This window comes from Danio rerio, chromosome 7 (genome assembly GCF_049306965.1).
Source record: "Danio rerio strain Tuebingen ecotype United States chromosome 7, GRCz12tu, whole genome shotgun sequence".
Classification (NCBI taxonomy): Eukaryota; Metazoa; Chordata; class Actinopteri; order Cypriniformes; family Danionidae; genus Danio; species Danio rerio.
This window is the reverse complement of record NC_133182.1, coordinates 6,675,540-6,701,191: the sequence shown is the minus strand read 5'-3', so window position 1 is coordinate 6,701,191 and position 25,652 is coordinate 6,675,540. Positions and strand designations below refer to the sequence as shown.

Below are 25,652 nucleotides of genomic sequence, written 5' to 3'. Positions count from 1 at the left end.
TTACCAAGTTTACACTGAAACTGCGGCTCATAACAAACAGCGGTTTTGCGCCGGTGGTATTAGCAAGAATCCTGTTCAACCTGCTCATTAATTGCATCGGCTGACTCGCCTGCTTTTCCACTAACACAGAAAAATGAAAATCAGCTCAGACTGAACATTTAAATTGACACAAACTGAAACCAAAACTTTTTAAAGAGTGATAGAAGTGAGACTTAATTTCTTTTGTCTATTCTTTCTTGAGGTGTATATATATTTTTTTATTTAGTTACTGATGACTGTTTTGCAGCTTTCAGCCTTGAATTTAATTATTTGTTAAAATCTTTTGTTTGTTTTGTAGCAGAAATATTATTTATTAAACTGACATGCATATATAAACAGCTGTACAAAAGAAATATTTCTTACTGCAATGCTTCATTTTTGTTTGATGCAAACTATACATTTATTTTTCATAAAGTAACAGACTTTTTATAGCTGATAACTTGCATTCATGCACATTCAAGGCAGCATGATGATGACAAATGTAATTCATTGTTACTATTATTGTCATTTTCATCATCATTAATATTTTATAATTATTCGACATTCATTTTGGAATTGTTGCACACAAATATCAATGTCATCTCAGCATTAGTTAGATAGTTGTTTCTGGTTTTTGTTAGTCCTTATTGATGTTGTTTTAAAATACAATAAATCCCTTAAAATACAAATTGCAGCGGTGCTCAATCATTTTTGGTGGGTGCTCCTAAATTTTTTCTGGTGCTCCTAAAGTTTTAAGTTGGGAGCACCGGTGCTACCAAGTAAAAAAGTTAATTTCGAGCCCTGTAAGCTATATTTATAATTGTCTACAAAACAAACCATCATTATACCATGACTTGCCTAATTAACCTAACAGAAACAGCATCATAACACAGCTATAATCAGTGTCTCAATCCTCACCTGGCCCCTGGTCGTCATCGTTGGGGAACAGGTCATCCAGATTGTCCTTCTCCTTCTCCCCAGCCTTCTCCTCAGAGGGCGATGTGTCCTCGTCCAGCTTGCGGATCTGGTTCATGAACTCCAGATGCTTCTTCTCCTCCTCCAGCTGTGCGACGCTCTGCTCGCTCTTCTGCAGCTTGTGTTGGGTATTCGCCAGCTCGTCCCGCAGCCACTGGTTCTCCTGACAGAGACGACGCACCTGAGCACGCAGCTTCTGCTTCTCTGACTCCACAGCGCTCAGATGACCCGACAGAGCGATGATCACCTGACCAACACACACATATTCCCATTACATATACATGATAACTGGATAATTCTGACTCCAGCTGTATGTATGCATGTTTATTTGATTTATGCATGGGTCCCAAAATAGACAAATCATTGCATAACCACAATACTGAGTTAATCATCAGCCAAGTATCATAATTGGGAGAGCTCTAGGCGTGTGTGTTTCACCTGTGCTTCCCCCAGGCCTAGCTCGATGTCCTCCAGGCTCTTGCGCAGCAGTCTGGATTTCTCCTGCGCTCCGGCTGGTTGACTGCAGTCCAGGATGGTGTTGAGGAGTTGAGCGTGTTCCCCTCGCAGCGTCTCCAAACCCTGCATCACCGCTTTAGTGTTGAGCACGATATCATCCTGCGTCAGCCGCTCCAGAGCCTCGTCACGAGGGTAAACCATGGTGGACATCACCCACTGACACACACACACACACCTGCTGGAAAAAAAACAACATATACAAAAACCCATCAACATCACGCCATCTTGCACATATCACTATAAAAATGAACTACTTTTGTGCTCAGTGGAATAAAAAAAAAAACTTAAACAGGTTTGAAACAATGGGAGGATGATTAAATGACTGTATTTTCATTTTGAGGTGAACTGGTCAAATTGACTCCACCTTTCGTTATGTTGGGGGCTGTTTTTGCCTCATTGACTTCCATTATAAGCACATTTTAAATTGCAAAGCCTTGACACAATATAATCATGCATTCTTGATAGTTTGTGCTTTTCCCTGATGGGATAAGTTAAAACTTTTCATTTTTATTGTTGATCGCCAGTTGGCATCATTAACCCTTTAGATAGGCCCTTGCAAAACAGATTAAGATTTTTTTTATGGAGTTCTATGGAGAGATGCGCCAAGTCTCTCTCACACACGCACAATGTGGGCACACTGAGGGCAGTCTGTCAAGATGAAACCACTTAAAACAACTAAATATTTTAGAGAAAGCAGTTAAAGTTTGCATAACCAACTGTTGATCTTATCCACACGCGAACCACCCAATTACCTGGCCAACGGATTAACGACAGGACTTGCGAATAAAGCGAAGAACTGCACATAACAGTGTTTTATGCATCCCAAATATGCAATGTCAAGAGAGTGACTCTATAAGGTAACGTAAACTGCACACACTTGATTATGTAATGTGTGAAATCGCTGACACACGTCAGCACAAGGATAACTTATCCTATAAACATCCATGCTTAATCGGTAATCGATAAGTTATCTTACAATGTGTGTATATTTTTGGCTTGGAATTGCCTTTTGTTAAAGATTTTTGTGTTCATCCTTGCTACAGGCAAAAAATAAAACCTCCTTTTAAATAATTGCACTTTCATTAAAACAAAATCCAAGTATCAGAATCGGTACTCTGTTTCAGCAAGTACACAAATTTAAATATTCATACTCGTATCGGCTTGTAAAAAAAAAATGATATCGGTTCATCCGTGCACATAGATAAACAAAAACATACAGATGAGGTCTTAACAACAAAATGATTAGCCTGTAAAACTTTAATTAAGTGATTAAGATGTAAATTAGCTTGTCATGTTGTACATTGTCCCTGTATAAATAAAATAAATAATTATTTGTTAAATATTTGTAAAAGTAATGTTTAATCAAAGCAAGACCTTTTTTATTATTATTGTTATTATTATTATTATGTTTGTCTCCTGGGTAAAGTCTTATTTGTTTTATTTTGCAGGAATTGGGAAAAAAAGCAAAAAATAAAAATGTAACAACCGCTAAAATCAATATTTTTACGCCCTAAAACATTTGAATTTTTCCGAAGTATCTTGCAAAATAACTAGCAAAATATCCTAGATCGCCATCATAAAGTTATTATTAAAAAAATATTATGTTAAAACATTATTTCTATGTTAAGCATCACTCGTTAGAAGATATCTGAAAAATAATTTCAAGAAAGCTAAAAAAAAATTATATACAGTAATGCATGTATGTGTATTATACTAAATACTAATTAACCCTTGGGCATTGTTCAAATTGACAACCCTTTTGTTATTTGGTGGCTGTTTTTGTTTTATTGTCTTCCATTATAACAATTTTTTTGATTGCAAGCCATGACACCTTATGCTTTCTTGATGCTTGTTTTCCTTGTTGAAAAGAGGTAAAATGTGTCATTTTTACAGTAGATGTGTGTCAAAATAAGATTCATCACCAAAAGCCATTGCATTTGCTGAAAAGTTGTGGCAATATTAAGCCTCAAAGTCACCCTGGAGTGGATGAAAACACCCCCAACAGAGACAACAAGGGTTAAGGCTATGTATATAACTATATAATACTTATGTATACAATATTTTCCACTTTGTTTTTGTTGCACAAACCACCAGAAACATACATACAACAACTCAATATAAATTGTGAACATAAAAACCTAATATAAAAATTGTAAAAATATATATTTTTAAATCCACAAAGTATAAATATTCAGAATCTTTACATTCAATGATTTTAAGAATTACCAGTTAATAAAAAATATAATAAGTATAAATAGTATAATGATCTCAGATTTTTTGCTTTCAACAATTTCACAGTAAAATAATCTAAATAAATACTAAAACTACTAATACTAAAACTTCTGTTTGTGTATATGAAATTTTGCTAATAAAATAAAGATAAAACAATATAATCAATGTACAAATGACTGCAGTAACATGATGACATTGCTAACATCATCAATTGAGGTAAAGTTGGTTTTATATTCACACATTCATTCAGTGACAACTTCAGACACACTCCCTGTATTGTTTACCATGGTACTTTGAATATTCAGTATGAAACCACATGCAAGTATGACTTTAAAACAGCATTAGCACTGTTTGTTTGACTTTAAACAATGCTGTACTTTGCTAGTCATTGACTGCTAATATGATTTAACTATTTAGAATTGGCAAATCATTGTTTTCTGAAATTATAAAAAAGGAAAAGTTATAATGTGTGAATATAAAACCAACTTCATCATCACCGTCGTCGTCATGAGTTTATTTGACCTGCACTTCCACCTGCGTCCAGCAGAGGCGCTCTTCGTCAGTCAACACGCCTATTGACTGCAATGCAGCACCAGCGGAGACAATCACCCCAAACCACGAGACCACCAGCACAAAAATACAGCAGACCACCTCACAAACACAAACATACGCCTCACGTGGTCAATTTACACCCTAAAGTTATTAAAAGCAGCCCGATAAACTCAGGAGGAATCTGGAAAAATCCATCAAGGTGACCCGCAACATCACCACAACATCCCTCATCCAGCACAGCAAACAAACGCAGGCCCTGCTCTCATTAACAAACACCCAAAATATAAACATACACATACAGTGAATTTAGCTCACTCAAAATGCAGAACATCCTCATGCGACGTTATTTAACTAAATGAATGTTTAATTCAACATTCACTGCATCATCACTGTCTGGATGACGGCGATTATAAACGACCGAATGTATAACAAAAACTCTTTAAAACAGTCTAAACAAAGTGTAGTGTAACAGATACTCGTTTACGCTAAACATTAAGCACAATTCAATTACAACAAACAGCTATTGTTTTTAGCAGACCGGGGGCTAAACTTTGCTCCATTCAAACTGACTGCAGGTTAGCATCGCCGCTAATCAATGACAAAAACGAGCATACCTTTTATAAGCTGCTTTATGGATGGGGTTCAAACTTCTAATGTGGTTTAATGGATTCAGAGATGTCCAGATTCGGTCCCAAAGGCGATTTAGCAGGTAAACGGTGTGAGTCCCATCGAGTGTTTGGTGCGTTCGTTTGTTTGTTGTTATTAGCAAAACCGCCGCTCGTGCGTTTGCTGACCCGCTTTCGCTTCGTCCATTTTTCTCGTCCCTTTCAGCTCTGCGTTGTGAGGATGTTCGCGTTGAAGTGAAAGGATGAGCACAGCAAACTGAAAAATGGCTGATGTGTGTGTTTGTGCTCCCAGAATCCACAGCCTGCCCCCCCTGCGCGCTGACGTTACTACACCCGCCCTCCAGAACCGGGCGTGGACGGCGCTTGGTGGGCGCGCGCGCGTGCCCGATAAACGCAGAGTGGGTCTTTATGGCTTGTGAACGTTATAAAAGTACTATATTACAATCTTAAGCAAATCTTAATCTTAAAAAAACAGCCGCAAAAATAACATTACACACATATTTTTACATTACCAACACATTTAGTTATCTTTTTAAAGGTGCCATGAAATTAAAGAAATTTTTTTAGATGTTAGTATTAGTATATAGTAGTTTTAAATATATCTATATGCTAGTGTGCTCTGAAACAGTGGTTGCAGTGGTTACTGGTCTGACCAGTATTTGGAATCCAAAATTGTTTTAATTGAAAAGCACCTTCATATAAATAATAGTATGGTAAACACTATAGTGTTTTTGAACCATACTATAGTAAAGTGTACAAGAAAAAGTAGACCGCTTTGTTAACGAATAATTCAATGTGCATAAGCCTAACTACAGTTAACTTTTAAACTGTAACATTCATTCATTCATTTTCTTTTCGGCTTAAAGGCTGATTTATACTTCTGCGTCAAACACCGGCGTATGCTACGGCGCTGACGCATAGCCCTTCGCCGTGGCCATCGCCGTCGCTGACGTGCACCTCTAAAAAAATGTATCTACACGTTGCAACGACGCGTAGCGTGAGCTCTGTGATTGGTCGGCTTGGTAGCGCTGACGAGTCTGGGCGGGACCGAGAGCCGCGCGAAGCCGCGCGAGCGATTGTTTACAAGTGTGGAGTAACGTGAAGGAGCTCCGGATGGAAAGTTTTGTTTTGTGTTTACCTCATAGTTAAAGTTGTTGCACGTCCGCCGGTTCCTGCCTCAAAATGAGCGAGTTTGAGCCACTTGTACATTCAGGAAGTGTTCAGGAAGTGCAAAAAAGTAGCGAAGAAACTTGACACAGAGGAACATTTACACCTCACTGCCAACTAGCGTTTCGAAGTGTTAATGCAGACCGACAGAGACAGCGCGCAGAAGTATAAATGCACAGCCACGCACGTTGCCTGCGCCGTGGGTTACGCCGGTCACCTGACGCAGAAGTATAAATCAGGCTTAAGGCTGATTTCTACTTCTGCGTCAAACGCCGGCGTATGCTACGGCGCTGACGCATAGCCCTTTGCCGTGGCCGTCGGCATCACTGACGTGCACCTCTCAAAAAATGTAACTACACGTCGCAACGTGTAGTGCAAGCTCTGTGATTGGTCGGCTTGGTAGCGCTGACGAGTCTGGGCGGGACCGAGAGCCGCGTGAATGGTGCGAGTTTGTTTACAAGTGTGGAGTCCCGTGAAGGAGCTCCGGATGGAAAGATTTGTTTTGTGTTTACTTCATGGTTATAGTTGTTGCACGTCCGCCGGTTCCTGCCTCAAAATGAGTGAGTTTGAGCCACTTGTACATCCCGGAAGTGTTCAGGAAAAGCAAAACAGCAGCAAAGAAACTCGACACAGAGGAACATTTACACCTCACTGCCAACTAGCGTTTCGGAAGTGTTAATGCAGACCAACAAAGACAGCGCGCAGAAGTATAACTGCACAGCTACATGCGCGTTGCATGTGCCGTGGGTTACGCCGGTCACTTGACGCAGAAGTATAAACCAGGCTTTAGTCCCTTTGGGGTCGCCACACACAGCGGAATGAACCGCCAACTTATCCAACATATGTTCATGCAGCGGATGCTCCTCCAGCTGCAACCCAGCACTGGGAAACATCCATACAATCCCATTCAAAGACATACGCTAAGGACAATTTAGTTTACCCAATTCACCTATAGCACACGCGTCTGAACTGTGGGGGAACACGGGGAGAACATGCAAACTCCACACAGAAATGCCAACCGACCCAGCCGGGGCTCGAACCAGTGACCTTCTTGCTGCGAGGAGAGATCGCAACCCACTGCGCCACCGTGTTGCCCTAAAGCAGTGGTCACCAAACTTGTTCCTGGAGGGCCGGTGTCCTGCAGATTTTAGCTCCAACCCTAATCAAACACACCTGAACAAGCTAATCAAGGTCTTACTAGGTATACTTGAAACATCCAGGCAGATGTGTTGAGGCAAGTTGGAGCTAAACCCTGCAGGAACACCGGCCCTCCAGGACCAGGATTGGTGACCCCTGCCCTAAACTGTAACACTGTAGAGTATTTCAGTTTTTACGACAGTAAATTGTGTATATTGTAGTATAACATACCCTACAGCAAGGGTCACCAATCTCGTTCCTGGAGGTGCGGTGCCCTGCAGGGTTTAGCTTCAACTTGCCTCAACACACCTGCCTTGGTGTTTCAAGTATACCTAGTACAGGGGTGGCCAACCCTGTTCCTGGAGAGCCACCTTCCTGCAGATTTCAGTGGCCACCCCTGACCTAGTAAGACCTTGATTAGCTTGTTTGATTCGGGTTGGAGCTAAAATCTGCAGGACACCGACCCTCCAGGAACAAGTTTGGTGATCCCCGCCCTACAGTATTAAACAGATACATGCAAGTGTTCTACTATAGGGTGGTTTATGTACGATAAATTGTGCTTTATGTAATGAAAAAATAATAGTTAGTTGGAAATATATCATTCATCATTCATTTTCTGCCACTTATCCGGGGCCAGGTCGCGGGGGCAGCAGTCTTAGCTGAGAACCCCAGACTTCCCTCTCCCCAGACACTTCCTCCAGCAGATCCCAAGGTGTTCTTAGGCCAGTCAAGAGACATAGTCCTTTAGGGTGTCCTGGGTTGTTCCTGAGGTCTACTCCAAGTGGGACATGCCTGGAACACCTCCCTAGGTAGGCATCCAGGAGGCATCTGCAACAGATGCCCGAGCCACCTCAGCTGACTTCCCTCGATGTGGAGGAGCAGCAGCTCTACTCCGAGCTCCTCACCCTATCTATAAAAGAGGTCACACACCAGAAGCGCTGCTCTGCGACACGCCACGCAACACCATGCAATTCAGAATTCTAGGGAGAAGTAGGAACATAGATTGACCGGTAAATCGAGAGCTTTGCCTTTCGGCTCAGTTCCTTTATTACCACAACGGACCGGTACATTGACCGCATTACTGCTGCCACTGCACCAATCCGCCTGTCAATCTCATGTTCCACCCTTGAACAAAACCCCAAGGTACTTGAACTTCTCCACCTGGGGTAAGGACTTCCTTCAACCTGGAGATGGCAAACCACTTTTTTCCGGTGGAGCACCATGGCCTCATCCCAGCCGCATCACACTCGGCAGCAAACCGCCCCAGAGCATGCTGAAGGTCCATGTCCGATGAAGCCAACAGAACAACATCGTCTGCTAATAACAGATGAAATCCTGTGGTCCCCGAACCGGATCCCCTCCAGCCCAAGGCTACACATAGAAAATCTGCCCATAAAAATGATGAACAGAATCACTGACAAAAGGCAGCCCCGCCGGAGTCCAACATGCACTGAAGAACAAGTCTGACTTATTGCTGGTAATGTGAACCAGACTCCTACTCTGTTCATACAGAGACGAGACGGCCCTTAACAGAGTGCTTCATACTCCCAGAGCACCGTCGCACAGGATGCCAAGAGGGACTCGGTTCGAATGCCTTCTCCAAGTCCACAAAACACATGAAAATACATCAACATACTCAATTATTCTGAGTTCTTTCTTTGGCTCTTGGCGAAGGCGGTCGCACTTCTTTCCACTTCGTCCTATATCTCTGCTTGCTGGCTCCTCTTGTCTTCGTGTTCTGTCTCTGAGGCTCTCTGTGCCCTGCTATCCAAATGAACACGGAATTATGGATTTGATCAACTGGTCTCTGAATGCAATTGACACCATCTTCTCGACAGGAAGTTTGGGCTCGGGAGAGCCCACTTGTCCTGCGGGGACGTTTGCAGCTGGATACGTGATGGACGGGTGGGAGAAATGGCGCGTCGTGTGCCTGGCTTGCTAATACTCAATATTAGATCGCAAATTGGAAAACATCAGGGTGAAACTAGCGGCTTTGCAACAACATTTGGCCAGATCTGGAGACGGACATTAAATATCTGTGAAATTGGCAGATATTGACCTAAAGTTGAAGTACTTTTTCTACTCTTTCGGCTCCCCTGTTTTTTTTCTTCCTGACAGACGGCCTCGGCTGGAGAAAAACAACTTCTCCTGGATAGCAAGATAAGGAAATGCATCTTACTTCCTTTTTCTAAATGCTACTTCCTGTGACCTGAAATTTGCTGTATTTTTGTAGTTTATGTTAACTAGTTTATTCATCCATTTTCTTTTCAGCTTAGTCCCTTTATTAATCAGGGGTCGCCACAGCAGAATGAACCGCAAGCTCATCCAGCAAGTTTTTAAGCAGCGGATGCCCTTCTAGCCGCAACCCATCTCTGGGAAAGTTAAGCAATTTAGTTAACAAATAAAAAAAACTAATTAAAACATTTTGTAAAACATGAAATAAAGACTAAATTTTTCAATCTGAAATACCAAAAACCCCACAAAGGACACCGGGCATAATACAAATCAGGTGTTTATTAAATAAAAAAAGAAGGATACAAGTAACACTTCCACTGTCCATAACCACATCTATTGATTGACAACTCAATATATGAAAAAGCGGTACTACAAAACATGTCAAATAAAAAAATAATAACACACCATAAAGGAACATGAGTTCAATATTACAAGCACTTTGGATATGTACAAGCGTTTTTTTGTCTAAAGGCAAAAAGGCAAAGAGCTGAAGACTGCGAAAAGAGAATAAATGCATGTGCAAAAATACGTATCTCATTCACAAGCTCGGCTTCTCCGTCGTTCACAGCTAAATAATAGTACGCCCTCGGCTTGCGGCATAAAAGAATCTCTCCAACGGATCACACTGACAAAAATGCATTGGGCGAAGTGGCTCGCGTTCTGATTGGCTGTTGGGATAAGAAGTCGACCAATCAGAACGCTGGAATCCATTTCATGTTTTTTTTCGTATAATTTTCACTTGACGAATCAACACGGGTACACACAGAGGTACGAGGACAGGCAGAAAACAGACTCCACAGCACACGCATAACGACACAGGCCATGTTCGAGAGACCAAACGGAAATTAGTAGTTGCTGAAATAAGAAATAATTTGGTACAATCCCGTTCCAGACTGCTCCACAAATACTGAACGCCATTTCTCCAGACGTACATACAAAAACAAAACAACATCAACAAAATGTAACAGCTGACACTCTTTGGCAGTGACTCTTGTATTTTTGCCCCTTCTTTTTTAAAATTTCCCCTTCAAGAAACGTATAAAAATTTCAACTCGGACTGTAAAATAGTTGCCGCTTATTGTGATTGTTAAACTTTTTTTCTTCTGAAGTTTGCTGCAAGTTGTTGTGCGTTTGCTGATCATGCAAGGTTAAACACGGACAGCAAGTGGGACAAAATCACCGAGCATTTGTATAAACCTCTTCGCTGTTTATTCTCAATATCAATAGGGGTTGTTTTTGTTCTAGAAGGTCTTTACACTGTAAAAAGATGATTTTATTTTAAAAAGTGAGTAAATCTGTTGCTTTTGGAGTGATTCGTTGACTTTACTTAAAAAACTTGAGTCAACACTTTGCCTTACAATTATTAATTAAATGAATGAAATGCGCAATTATAAAATTTAAGTCAACTTAACAGTTCCAAGTGATAACCAGTTTACTGACCTTTTAAAGTCAACTAATCGCTTTATAAAGGGAGTAAACGTGTTGCTTTTAAAATCAACTAATCGGTTTAAAGGCAACAAGTGTACTCACTTATAGTAGTCAACTAATCGCTTTTAAACCAACAAGTTTACTGACTTTTATTAAGTAAAGTCAATTAATCACTTCAAAACTAACGGGTTTACTCACTTTTATTAAGTAAAGTCAACTAATCGCTTTAAAAATGACAAGTTTATTCACTTTTATTAAGTAAAGTCAACTAATCGCTTTTAAACCAACAAGTTTACTCACTTTTATTAAGTAAAGTCAACTAATCGCTTTAAAAATGACAAGTTTATTCACTTTTATTAAGTAAAGTCAACTAATCGCTTTAAAACCAACAAATTTACTCACTTTTATTAAGTAAATTCAACTAATCGCTTTAAACCCAAAGAGTTCACTCACTTTTATCAAGTCAACTAATCGGTTTAAAACCAACAAGTTTACTCACTTTTATTAAGTAAAGTCAATTAATTACTTTAAAACTAACGGGTTTACTCACTTTTATCAAGTCAACTAATCGCTTTAAAAATGACGAGTTTACTCACTTTTATCAAGTAAAGTCAACTAATCGCTTTAAAAATGACGAGTTTACTCACTTTTACTAAGTCAATTAATCAATAAAAAAGCGACAAGTTTACTGACTTTTATGAAGTCAACTAATCGCTTTTAAACCAACAAATTTCCTCACTTTTATTTCGTGAAGTCAACTAATCACTTTAAAACCAATGAGTTTACTTACCTTTATCATGTAAAGTCAACTAATCGCTTAAAGCATAACGTTTACTCACTTTTATAAACCAACTAATTTTAAAACCAGTGGTTTATTCACGTTTATTAAGCAAAGTCAACTAATTGCTTTAAAAGCAGCGAGTTTACTCAGTCAAGAAGTCACCTTTTACAGTGTAATAATCTGGGTGGAAAAAGAGACTGTTTAATGCACACAACAAAAATGTACTCACACTTCCAAACTATTGCTAAGATTCTTTGTAAAAACAAATAAAATTCTAATTGACCCATCTTGATCTTAACACTTGTTGTTCTGAATACTTTTTAACCACACAAACGATATTTTCATCCCAGACGGCATGACGAGTTACTCAGAATGATTTTGGATAAACATTCAGGTCATAAATCACCCCCAAAAAATCAGAAAAATAATTATATTCGAAGCACATGAGCAAGGGTAAAAAAATAACAATAAAAAAATCTCTAATTTCCCATCAAAAGTCGGTGTGAATTTAAGTGTGTGTGCAACAAAACGGTAATTTATTTATTTTCTTAATTTAACAGGACTGCAATAAAATGCCATGGCAATGCATAATACGAAAGGTTCCTAAATCTGGATTGAATTTAAACCAAACAAATTTTCTTTCATCCAATTTTTGTGGTGAAATATAACTTGGAGATGTTTCACTTAATTTTTTTGACGGGTTTCATCCTTTCAGTTGGAAAGTGATTTAATAATAATAACAATAGGAGTTCAACAGATCAATTATGTAGCGATCGTTGTATGGTATTAATAATAACTGATCAGCAGTTATAGAATTCGGCTGCGTGGAAAGACTGACTGAAGTGAAGAGCGTATAATTCATTAATTAACACCACAGACTAATCAAACCAGCGAGCACTACTGTCCACAAACACACACACACACACACTCGCACAACACACTGGTTTCACTCTAAACTGTGGCACGACATCATTTTCATAGATAGTTTTTTTTATAGTTGTTTGTTTTGCTATTATTTTAAACCACATTTCAGAGACATTTTGTTAGCTGCTTCATCTACCACTCACAAGAATACCTCACAAAGTTCAAGACGGAATAAAAAAAAATAAACCACGTTACTTTTGTGAAAGCTGCCGTTAGCAGTGATGTAACAAGCTCCATTACAAAAATAAAGGGAAGCTGTAGCTGAAAAAAATGATGCTAATTAGCCATTTAGCTCATGAGTACTGCAAGAAATTATTCTCTTACTTGATATTTGTGTTTTAAATTCGTCCATTTATAAATTTGAGATACGTGTAAGTGAAAAATTACTACAGATAATACGTTTGTTTTTATGGATTCTCTTTCTTTTAATTTTTATATACGTTTTAGTAATTAAAAGCAACACTGTAAAGAGCAATTAGTAGACCTTAATTAATAAAGTGAGTAAACTCACTGCTTTTAAAGCGATTACTTGTCTTTACTGTTTTTAAGTAAACATGTTGCCTTAAAATTATTATGTAAATGAACTCCGTGCATAATTATAAAAAAAAAAAGTCAAAAGTCAACTGAACAGTTCAGAGTTACAACGGGTTTATGCACTTTTTGTAAAGACAATTAATCAATTTAAAAGCAACGAGTTTACTTACTTTATTAAGTAAAGTCAACTAATCGCTTTACAACCAACAAGGTTACTCACTTTTATCAAGTAAACTAATCACTTCGACAGCAACAACTTTACTCTCTTTTGTTGAGTCAAGTCAACTAATCACTTTAAAATCAATGGTGTACTCACCTTTATCATGTAAAGTTAACTAATCGCTTTTAAACTAACGAGTTAACTCACCTTATGAAGTAAAGTCAACTAATCGATTTAAAGCCAACAGGTTTACTCACTTTATTAACTGAGTCGACTAATCGATTTAAAAGCAACACGTTTAGTCACTTTTATAGCCAAATAATCGCTTTAAAACCAAGGAGTTTACTTACTTGTATTAAGTAAAGTCAACTAATCGCTTTAAAAGCAACAGGTGTACTCACTTATCAAGTAGTCGACTAATCCCTTTAGAAAGCACCAAGTTTACTCACTTTTATTGAGTAAAGTCAACAAATCGCTTCAAAATGAATGGGTTTACTCTTTATTAAGTAAACTAATTGCTTTAACAGCATTGGGTTTACTCACTTTTATTAAGTAAAGTCAACTAATCGCTTTAAAATCAACAAGTTTACTCACTTTTATTAAGTAAAGTCAACTAATCGCTTTAAAACCAATGGGTTTACTCTTTTTTTATGAAGTAAACGAATTGCTTTAACAGCAACAACTTTACTCTCTTTTGTTGAGTCAAGTCAACTAATCACTTTAAAATCAATGGTGTACTCACCTTTATCATGTAAAGTCAACTAATCGCTTTTAAACTAACGAGTTAACTCACCTTATGAAGTAAAGTCAACTAATCGATTTAAAAGCCAACAGGTTTACTCACTTTATTAACTGAGTCGACTAATCGATTTAAAAGCAACACGTTTAGTCACTTTTATAGCCAAATAATTGCTTTAAAACCAAGGAGTTTACTTACTTGTATTAACTAATCACTTTAAAAGCAACAGGTGTACTCACTTATCAAGTAGTCAACTAATCCCTTTAGAAAGCACCAAGTTTACTCACTTTTATTGAGTAAAGTCAACTAATCGCTATAAAAGCAACAAGTTTATTCACTTTTATTGAGTAAAGTCAACTAATCGCTTTAAAATCAACAAGTTTACTCACTTTTATTAAGTAAAGTCAACTAATCACTTTAAAACCAATGGGGTTACTCTTTTTTTTTATGAAGTAAACGAATCGCTTTAACAGCAATGGGTTTATTCACTTTTATTAAGTAAAGTCAACTAATCGCTTTGAAATCAACAATTTTACGCACTTTTATTAAGTAAACTAATCACTTTAAAACGAAAAAGTTTACTCACTTTTATTAAGTAAAGTCAACTAATCGCTTTAAAATCAACAATTTTACTTACTTTTATTAAGTAAAGTTAACTAATCGCTTTTAAACTAACAGGTTTATTTTTTATGAAGTAAACTAATCGCTTTAAAAGCAATGGGTTTACTCACTTTTATTAAGTCAACTAATTGATTTTAAATTAATCAGTTTACTCATTTTTAATAAGTAGAGTCAACTAATCACTGTAAAACCAACAAGTTTACTCATTTCTATTGAGTAAAGTCAACTAATTAAGTAAAGTCAACTAATCGATTTAAAGCCAACAGGTTTACTCACTTTATTAACTGAGTCGACTAATCGATTTAAAAGCAACACGTTTAGTCACTTTTATACCCAAATAATCGCTTTAAAACCAAGGAGTTCACTTACTTGTATTAAGTAAAGTCAACTAATCGCTTTAAAAGCAACAGGTGTACTCACTTATCAAGTAGTCTACTAATCCCTTTAGAAAGCACCAAGTTTACTCACTTTTATTGAGTAAAGTCAACTAATCGCTTTAAAATCAACAAGTTTACCCACTTTTATTAAGTAAAGTCAACTAATCACTTTAAAACCAATGGGGTTACTCTTTTTTTATGAAGTAAACAAATCGCTTTAACAGCAATGCGTTTATTCATTTTTATTAAGTAAAGTCAACTAATTGCTTTAAAATCAACAATTTTACTCACTTTTATTAAGTAAAGTCAACTAATCGCTTTTAAACTAACAGATTAATTTTTTATGAAGTAAACTAATCGCTTTAAAAGCAATGGGTTTACTCACTTTTATTAAGTCAACTAATTGATTTTAAATCAATCAGTTTACTCATTTTTAATAAGTAGAGTCAACTTATCGCTGTAAAACCAACAAGTTTACTCATTTCTATTGAGTAAAGTCAACTAATCGCTTTTAAATCAACAAGTTTACGCACTTTTATTAAGTAAAGTCAACCAAGCGCTTTAAAAGCAACGGGTTTACTCACTTTTTACAAGTTCGGTCAACTAATTGCTCTCTACAGTTTGTTGATATGACTGGTTTAAGAAAATTTAGATTTGCGCTGAAAAATAATAAATAAAACAAAGATATTAAGTAAGAAAATCATTTTTTGAGACGCATACAGGCATTACGCATGAATCGTGTGTTTTAATCGGGCATTTTCTTGTGCTTTGGATGAAGATATGAAGACATTTTAAGTGCATAGCATTTGACGAACATGAAGCCCTAATTCAGTTTCCATATGTAAAGATGCACGCGAGAATCAACAGAAGCAATACAACTACATCCTCCTCGGTATTTATCCAATATCAACGTCAGGCCTTGTGCTGATTTGTTTTCTGTCATTAAATCTTCATGTTTCGAAGGCGACTCCTTTATCCTGTAATGTTTACATTCTGATTGGCCAGAGATCTTTGGAGATGGTTTTACAAAAACTAAATAAAAACATTTAGATGAGCTACATAAGCTAAAAGGACACTTTTAAAAAACAAATGATAAACGGACACGTAAAAGCATACTGAGTGTAAAACGACTATGACACGAAATCTGAAATTATTCTAGTGGACAGAGACTACCTTCATATTAATGCGAACTAGTATTTGATTTCAGCTTTCTGTAAATAAAATGCCAGCATGTGCGCAGGTGAACTAGTGTTAATATTACGCTTGTTTACTTGGTGCATTATGGGTGATGTAGTTTAAGACATGCAGGTCAACAATGCATTTAGAGGAATGGGAGAGGGACAAAACAAAAGCTGATTATTTTTTTGTTACAGTCGGCTGATGGGCATCTTATAGCCCCGCCTCCAATAATGGGTATGGCATTGGCATGTAACTCCGCCCATTTTATAAAAAAGGTGAGCTTTTATAGTTTTAGAATATTAACTGGTGCTTTTAGTTTCCTCAAATGGGACGAAAACATTGTTTACAAAAAATGACCATGGTAATTATAGAATCCACCACTTCTCTGAAAGCTTCCGTATTCATTTGTTATCATTTCATTTAAAGGGACAGTTCACCCAAAAATGAACATTAACTCTTCTGTTCAACAATAAAGAGTTGTTTATGTCATGATTATAAAGGTTTCATGACAATCTTATGAACACCCCTGCTAGTCAAGTGTTACTAGATATACTTTTGGAAACCATATCTGGCAACACTTTGCTTCAAGGCCGTGTTCATAAGACTGTCATGATAAGTTCATGATCACACATCATGAATATGTATGAAATTTTATGTTTGCTTATGACAACTGTCATTAAGTGTTATTACCCAGTTATGTCGTTTTAAATACAAAAGATGACAATGTTTGAGATTACTTTTTTAAAACTTGACATAAATATATCATAACCCGTCTTTGTAGTTGTTATGACAACTTGACATTAAGACATCATGAGTTGTCATAAATCAGTCATAAACATTATTATAATTAGACCTTTATAATTGTGTCATGACTTTTATGTGTCATTAATATTTTTCTTGATCTCAACTACTATGGAATTTGTCATTAAAATGTAGATAAATGTCATATGTTTATATTCATGACAGTTATAATGGCCTTGTGACAGTCATGGTTATGACATGTTTATGACAGTCATGTTGTCTCGCTAATTAAAGTGAAGCAGTCATAAAGACATTTCAAGCAATGTCATCTTTGCATTTAAATGACACAACTGAAACTTAAAGACAGTTGTCAAAAGCATGCTTAAAATCTCATTCATATTAATGCTGTGTGTCAAGTCATGATTATAAATGTGTCATGACAGTCTTATGAACACCCCTTCTTGTAAAGTGTCACCAGATAAACTTTCAAAAACCATATCTAGCAACACTTTACTTGAAGGCGGTGTTCATAGCACTGTCATGACAAGCTTATGATCATGACATATCATGAACATGAATGACATTTTATGGTTGCTTATGACAACTGTCATAAAGAGTCATAAGCTCAGTTATGTCAATTCAAATAGAAAGAGGACATTGTTTGAGATGTCTTTGTTATGACAACTTGACAAATACATCCAAACCTGTCTGTATTTGTTTTGACCATTTTACATTAAGACATCATAACCTGTCATAACCCTGTCATAAACATGATTGTCATTAGACCTTTATAATTGTGTCATGATTTTTATGTGCCATTAATTATTTTCTTGACCTCAACTATGGAATTTGTCATTAAAATGTAGATAAATGTCATAATTATATTCATGACGGTTATAATGGCCTTGTGACGGACATGGTTATGACATGTTTATGACAGTCATTAGTCTAGCTAATTAATGTCAAGCTGTCATAAAAACATTTCAAGCAATGTCATCTTTGCATTTAAATGACACAACTGAAACTTAAAGACAGTTGTCAAAAGCATGCATAAAATCTCATTCATATTAATGCTGCATGTCAAGTAATGATTATAAATGTGTCACGACAGTCTTATGAACACCTCTTCTTGTAAAGTGTCACCAGATATACTTTCGGAAACCATATCTGGCAACACTTTACTTGAAGGCGGTGTTCATAACATTGTCATGACAAGCTTGTGATCATGACATATCATGAACATGAATGACATTTTATGGTTGCTTATGACAACTGTCATAAAGAGTCATAAGCTCAGTTATGTCAATTCAAATAGAAAGAGGACATTGTTTGAGATGTCTTTGTTATGACAACTTGACAAATACATCCAAACCTGTCTGTATTTGTTTTGACCATTTTACATTAAGACATCATAACCTGTCATAACCCTGTCATAAACATGATTGTCGTTAGACCTTTATAATTGTGCCATGACTTTTATGTGTGCCATTAATTATTTTCTTGACCTCAACTATGGAATTTGTTATTAAAATGTAAATAAATGTAATATGTTTATATTCCTGACAGTTATAATGGCCTTGTGACAGTCATGGTTATGACATGTTTATGACAGTCATGTTGTCTTGCTAATTAATGTCAAGCTGTCATAAAAACATTTCAAGCAAAGTCATCTTTCCATTCAAAATGACACAACTGAAACTTAAAGACAGTTGTCAAAAGCATGCATAAAATCTCATTCATATTAATGCTGCGTGTCAAGTCATGATTATAAATGTGTCACGACAGTCTTATAAACACCCCTTTTTGTAAAGTGTTACCAGATCTACTTTCGGAAACCATATCTGGCAGCACTTTACTTGAAGGCGGTGTTCATAACATTGTCATGACAAGCTTGTGATCATGAAATATCATGAACATGAATGACATTTTATGTTTGCTTATGACAACTGTCATAAAGAGTCATAAGCTCAGTAATGTCAATTCAAATAGAAAGAGGACATTGTTTGAGATGTCTTTGTTATGACAACCTGACATAAACACATCCAAACCTGTCTGTATGTGTTTTGACCACTTGACATTAAGACATCATAACCTGTCATAAACCTGTCATTAGACCGTTATAATTGTGTCATGATTTTTATATGTGCCATTAATTATTTTCTTGACCTCAACTATGGAATTTGTCATTAAGATGTAAATAAATGTATGTATATTTATGTTTATATTCATGACAATTATAATGGCATTGTGACAGTCATGTTTATGACAGGTTTATGACAAGTCATTTTGTCTTTGTTATGTCAAGTTGTCATAAAGACATTTCAAACAAAGTCACATTTGCATTTAAAATGTCATAACTGACACTTAAAGACAGATGACATAAGCATGCATAAATCTCATTCATATTTATGCCGTGTGTCATGTCATGATTATAAATGTGTCATGACAGTCTTATGAACACCTCTTTTAGTCAAGTGTTACCAGATACACTTTCGGAAACCATATCTGGCAACACTTTACTTGAAGTCGGTGTTCATAGGACTGTCATGAGACCTTTTAATCATGACATGACACATCATGAGTATAAATGACATTTTATGTTTGCTTATGACAACTGTCATTAAGTGTCATAAGCTCAGTTAAGTCATTTCAAATACAAAGATGACATTGTTTGAGATGTCTTTGTTACGACAACTTGACATAAATATATCATAACCAGTTATTGTAGCTGTTATGACAACTTGACATTAGGACATTATAAGTTGTTATAAACCTATCATAAACTATGGAATTTGTCATTAAAATGTAAAAAAGTGTCAAATGTTTATATTAATGATAATTGTATTGGCCTTGTGACTGTCATGTTTATGACATGTTTATGACAGATCATGTTGTCTTGGTTTTGTCAAGATGTCATAACAAATACATTTAAAATGAAGTCACCTTTGCATTTAAAATGTAATAACTGACACTTAAAGACAGGTGACATAAGCATGCATAAATCTCATTCATATTCATGCTGTGTGTCATGTCATGATTATTAATGTGTCACGACAGTCTTATGAACACCCCTTCCAGTGAAGTAATGCATATCTTCCTTTGAGTCACTCAAGTGTAAAGCATGACATAACTTTGATTATTGGGTGTACTGTCTCTTTAAATAAATAAATTTTTTGGCAAACACAGTTACCATGGTAGATTTTGGCTGCATTTCTTGTTTATGCTGGTTATGCGGCCAATGACGAAAGACATTAGCGATGTTACGGATCATATTCGAGGTGACTCATTAAGCAGTGTCATGCTGTTAAATAGTCAGGCTGATGACTGACGGGTGGTGTATCCAAATTTGTGCTTGGCCCCCATAAGTGGCTCTGGGACCTTTGATAAATAAAAGTGACTAGCGCTGATAAAAGTCTATGGGACGTCTTCAACTCCACCCTCCCAGCAGACCGTCTGTCACAGGAGAGAGTCCTGTCTCTTCTCTGATTGGCCAGCATTCTTTGAGTGGCGGGAACGGTGTGCGATGGGGCGTCGGCTTGGAGGTTGAAGAGGCGGGGTTGGGAAAGTGGGCGGTTCTAAGAGGCCGGTTTGCTGTAGCCGAATAATCCCACTGGCAGATACTTGACGTGAGTTGGCCACTGCGCGGCTAACTGGAAGAACTTCACGTCGTTCCACTCTCCTCCATCAATAGTGACTAGAAAAAAACGAGGAATACAGTTATTTTCTGCTGTACTGTTCAGTTGCTTAACTCAGTGTTTCCCAACCCTGTTTCTGAAGGCACACCAACAGTACACATTTACAACCTCTCCCTAATCAAACACACCTGAATCAATCCATCAGAACATAAGAAGAGACTCCAAAACCTGAAGTTAATGGGTCAGATAAGGGAAGACTTTTGGTGCGCCTCCAGGAACAGGGTTGGGAAACACTGGTTTAGCTGACATTGTGGTAGATTTCTGGCTGTAATGTACCTTTCAGGATGGTCTGCTGCTGTTTGGCCGAACAGATGAGCCGACTGATGCCCTCGATCACCTGACTCTTACAGTCCATCTCCTTCTCTTTAGGCTTCTTCCCCAGGAAAATAGTTGGAACTGCAAAAAGGAGAGCAGTGTACTGATTTCTGTCTCAATGGGATCTATTTTAGCGATCTATGCACATGGTCTAAAGCATGGTCTTTGCAATTTTAAGGTAAAACAATCTGTGCACCGGGCGCATTGTCTAAAGCAGTGGTTTTCAAACTGTGGGTCGCGACCCACTAGTGGGTCGCACAGTGAACAAAGGTGGGTTGCGCAACGTTACATAGCTGAAGCAATATTTACATTGCGGTAAATCAAAACCAGTACGATAGACGGCAATAACTCAAAAACCTCTTATCCTAAAAATATCTAAAGTGTGTTTCCTACAAAAAGACAAAGCTGGTTATGTTTTAGAGCTGTCTTTTTCTTTTTTTTGGCTCGACATTACGATGAATCTCTCATTGTGTTTGAATCTCTCATTGTGTTTTGTTTGATAACAGGTGTTAATGTAAGAATGCACAGATCTATATTGAAGCATCCGACTACTTTAGTAACTGTTTGTGCTCATTTAAGAGAAAATTAGTAGTGTTTTAAATAAAACACGCAGGGCGGAGCATAAAAAATAAATAAATAAAAAATAAATTAGCACTTTTCCAACGGTCCCTTATTAAGAGCTCCGCACAGCGCAAGCTCTATCGGCTAAACGAAGATTGCAGGACCCAATCAAACCGGCAACAACCATCCGTGATCCCCTCGCTCCCACTTTCGTCCACAACAACCATTCCCCCCGAAACCCCCATACCCACCCGCCCCTACACTTCTCTTTCGTTTGCGACAACCCCAACACCACAACAAGGAAATTAATCTGTTTGTGTGCGAGATTAAAGTGAACAAACCAACCAACGGGATTCCACCAAGGCCACCTGAGGTGTAAAGGTGCGGAGGAGGTAGGCTATTAAATTTATATAGACATTAATAATCTTTTATATTTTCCTCCCTTATTTTATCATATTTAAAAATATTTCGGTGTTGCTGCGCATCCCTGTGTGTGTAATAAGCAACATGTACTTCTGTTGACTTTACATTGTCTTTAGATCAGCTTTAAGTTGTTTACTGGGGTGGTCTTTCAGAGCAGGTCTTTCAGGCGAAACTAGGAAAAAAAAGTGTAGCAGAGGACAGCTAGTAAAGTGCTGCGCAGGTAAACCTCACTCCTCTGACCTCTAAAGGTGCTATAACAACAGAAGCTAGGCTCCATGGTCTTTAATATCCTTGTTAGAGTAACTAACTACCATGCGGAGATTCGCTGGTTCGATCCCAGCTCGGAAGGGGTTGGGTGGTGTAAGACCGGTAAGGGTACATTGGTGCCGTGACCCAGATGGGAGCGAGGATTAGGGGGGTGAGTGTAGCGGAGGTCAGCTAGCAAAGTGCTATGCAGGTAAACCTCACTCCTCTGACCTTTAAAGGTGCGCTAGTGACAGACGCAAGGGGCTATTTTCTTTAGCCTCCTTGTTAGAGCAACTGACTCCCATGCAGAGAGTCGCTGGTTTGATCCTAGCTCGAAGAGAATTGGGTGGTGTATGGCCGGCGGAGTTACATTGGTGCCGTGACCTGGATGGGAGTGAGAATTAGGGGGGTGAGTGTGGTGGAGGTCAGCTAGTAAAGTGCTATGCAGGTAAACCTCACTCCTCTGACCTCTAAAGGTGCTATAACAACAGATGCTCGGCTCCATGGTCTTTAATATCCTTGTTAGAGTAACTGACACCCATGCGGAGAGTCGCTGGTTCAATCCCAGCTCGGAAGGGGTTGGGTGGTGTAGGGCGGGTAAGGGTAAACTGGTGCCGTGACCCGGAAGGGAGTGAGAATTAGGGGGGTGAGTGTGGCGGAGGTCAGCTAGCGAAGTGCTCTGCAGGTAAACCTCACTCTGACCTCTAAAGGTGTTCTAGCGACAGACGCTAGAGGCCATGGTCTTTAGCCTCCTTGTTAGAGCAACTGACTCCCATACGGAGAGTCGCCGGTTTGATCCCAGCTTGGAGGAGGTCAGCACTGGCAACACTGACAATCAGCAAAAAGGGTTGCGTCTAGTGACTATTATGGACATATCAAAAATGGGGGGCCGGAGTTCTGGTGAACACAAGGCGCAGTACTCAGGAATGGGTTTTAAAAAAGTGCACTGTCAAAATCCATGAGATACAATATCATGTAGGTAATGTAATAACGAAGCCCGGACCCATTAAAAGAAGGAAACCAATGTGTTGCGACTCAGGATACCCGGACAAACCACAAAGAGCGCCTCCTACGTCATGATATGACGGTCAATTAAACAGTTGTCATGCCAATTTTCTACTATAAACAGAAGTTCAAAATGGTTGCCCCGCCTCCAAGCTCTTCTGATTGGTCCACTGCTGTGGAACTGACAGTGATGAGCTGTGCTGCGTGTGAGAGTTTATGATCTTTTCAAGTGCATTAGAGAGGAAAAACATTCTGTGTGAACGGCCCATTGTAATTAAAAAGAATCACAATAGTGCAACATTATTCGCTTTCGACCAACATCAATCTTTGTTGGAGAATTATATTTAACGGCACAGAGGTCAGTGAACGAGAGTCGGCTCACCCTTCTTGTTCTTCTCTTTGGTGACCACCGTCATGGCCATAGTGTTGACGTGTGGCTGTGTGTCGCTGGCGACTCCTCCTGGCAGCCGGCTGACCTGTAGAGACCAGAAGGCGCTCTTCAGAGTGTTTTTACAGCCGGTGTCCCTGCGCTCGCCCTCACGCCGCTTCTCTGCCAGAGACGCCAGCCAGTAGTCAACCTGCAGACCGATGGCGTCCACTGCGTGAGACATGCTGGGGCTGCTGGAACACACACACACACACACACACACACAGAAAACACATTACAGAGACATTTAACACATTTGCGTGCCTTCTAATAATCTGAGCTGGTTTTACCTCACTTCTACTGGTCTTACATGTGGCTTTTACTGGTTTTACATGGCTTCCAGAAATTTTAGATTGATTCTAATGGCCAAACTGGTTTTAGTTGGCTCCTACTGGTTTTAAATGGTTTGTAATGATGTACTGTACACCGCTTGTGATGTAATGGTTTTCATGGCTTCTTATGGTCCAAACTAATTTTACATGAATTATAATGATCAGAACTGGTTTTGCATGGCTCCCATTGCCTTTAAACGGGTTGTAATGGTTTTAAACGGCTTCTACTGGTCCAAGATAAATTTACATGGCTTTAACTGGTTTTACATGGCTCCAAAGATTTAAGATGGCTCTAATCCAAAATAGTTTTGCATGGCTTCTAACGGTCTGAGCTGGTTTTACGTGGCTTTTACTGGTCTGAGTAGGTTTTTACATGGCTTCTAATGGTTTTACATGGCTTCTACTGGTTTTACGTTTTAATAGTCTGAGCTGGTTTTACATGGCTTCTACTGGTCTGAGTTGGTTTTTACATGGCTTCTAATGTTTTTACATGGCTTCTAATGGTTTTACATGGCTTCTACTGGTTTTACATTCTAATGGTCTGAGCTGGTTTTACATGCCTTTACTGTTTTTAAAAGGCTTGTAATGGTTTTACATGGCTTCTACAAGGTTTCCATGGCTTCTAATGGCTTTACATGGCTTCTACTGGTCTGAGCTGGTTTTACATGGCTTAAAATGGATCCGACTGGTTTTAAAAGGCTTTTAATGGGTTGATCGGGTTTCACATGGCTTACACTGGCTTTAAATCCTTTGTAATGATTTTACGTGGCTTGCAAGGGCTTTACATTACGTCTTTACATTGTCAGAGCTGGTTTTACATGACTTCTACCAGCCCAAGTTAGTTTTACATGTCGTCTAATAAGTTTAAATTGCTTTTACTGGTTTTCCACTGATTTTACACAGCTTCTACTGGTTTTACATGGATTCTAATGGTTTGAGCTGGTTTTACATGATTTCTACTGGTTTTTAATGGCTTCTAATGGCTTTTGTACTGCTTTAACTGGTTTTACATGGCTTCTACTGGTTTTAAATGATTTGTAGTGGTTTTACACGGCTTCTAATGGCTTTACATTGTCTGAGCTGGTTTTAAATAGCATTGATTGGATTTACATGGCTTCTAATGGTTTTACATGGCTTCTACTGGTCTGAGCTGGTTTTACATGGTTTCTACTGGTCTGGTCTGAGCTGGTTTTACATGGCTTCCAATGGTTTTACATGCTTTCTACTGGTCTTAGCTTGTTTAACATGGCTTCTAATGGCTTTAAATGGATCCGACTGGTTTTACAAGGCTTCTAATGGGTTAATCTGGTTTTACATGGCTTCCACAGATTTCACATGGCTTCTATCGGTCTAGTTTTATATGGATTCTAATGGTTTGAGCTGGTTTTACATGGCTTCTACTGGCTTTAAATGCTTTGTAAAGATTTTACGTGGCTTCCAAGGGCTTTAAATTACGTCTTTACATTGTCAGAGCTGGTTTTACATGACTTCTACTGGCCCAAGCTAGTTTTACATGTCGTCTAATAAGTATACATTGCTTTTACTGGTTTTCCACTGATTTCACACAGCTTCTACTGGTTTTACATGGATTCTAATGGTTTAAGCTGGTTTTACATGACTTATACTGAGTTTAAATGGCTTCTAATGGCTTTATATTGCTTTAACTGGTTTTACTTGGCTTCTACTGGTTTTAAATGATTTGTAGT

General features: G+C 38.1%; 2 protein-coding genes and 1 long non-coding RNA gene across 21 annotated transcripts in view; all 3 read right to left on the bottom strand.

The window, feature by feature from the left end:
* The window catches only part of klc2 (kinesin light chain 2), a 35,340-nt gene extending 30,124 nt beyond the window's left edge, over window positions 1-5,216 (bottom strand). For 2 of the 4 annotated variants that reach the window (XR_012382469.1, XR_012382468.1), the window contains exons 1-3: window positions 4,908-5,216; window positions 1,432-1,687; window positions 937-1,240 (exon numbers count right to left, since the gene is read on the bottom strand). Coding sequence is in view for 2 of the 4 variants with exons in the window: in XM_073906823.1 (XP_073762924.1) it covers window positions 937-1,240; window positions 1,432-1,659 (532 nt within the window). In the remaining 2 variants the exon portion in view is untranslated. The remainder of the gene's footprint in view (window positions 1-936; window positions 1,241-1,431; window positions 1,688-4,907) is intronic. The other 2 variants (XM_073906823.1, NM_001083550.1) reach the window with 2 other exon arrangements.
* A 4,501-nt stretch (window positions 5,217-9,717) lies between these two features.
* LOC141375280 (uncharacterized) lies at window positions 9,718-14,336 on the bottom strand. Its single transcript, XR_012383067.1, has 2 exons — window positions 13,383-14,336; window positions 9,718-13,313 (listed from the first exon to the last, which is right to left on the bottom strand). It is a non-coding gene; the product is annotated as an uncharacterized lncRNA (long non-coding RNA).
* A 630-nt stretch (window positions 14,337-14,966) lies between these two features.
* The window catches only part of pacs1 (phosphofurin acidic cluster sorting protein 1), a 112,940-nt gene continuing 102,254 nt past the window's right edge, over window positions 14,967-25,652 (bottom strand). For 2 of the 16 annotated variants that reach the window (XR_012383055.1, XR_012383063.1), the window contains exons 22-25: window positions 23,570-23,808; window positions 20,914-21,033; window positions 19,109-20,636; window positions 14,967-18,447 (exon numbers count right to left, since the gene is read on the bottom strand). Coding sequence is in view for 4 of the 16 variants with exons in the window: in XM_073908006.1 (XP_073764107.1) it covers window positions 20,518-20,636; window positions 20,914-21,033; window positions 23,570-23,808 (478 nt within the window). In the remaining 12 variants the exon portion in view is untranslated. Of the gene's footprint in view, window positions 20,637-20,913; window positions 21,034-23,569; window positions 23,809-25,652 lie in introns of all 16 variants that reach the window. The other 14 variants (XR_012383060.1, XR_012383065.1, XR_012383056.1 and 11 more) reach the window with 10 other exon arrangements.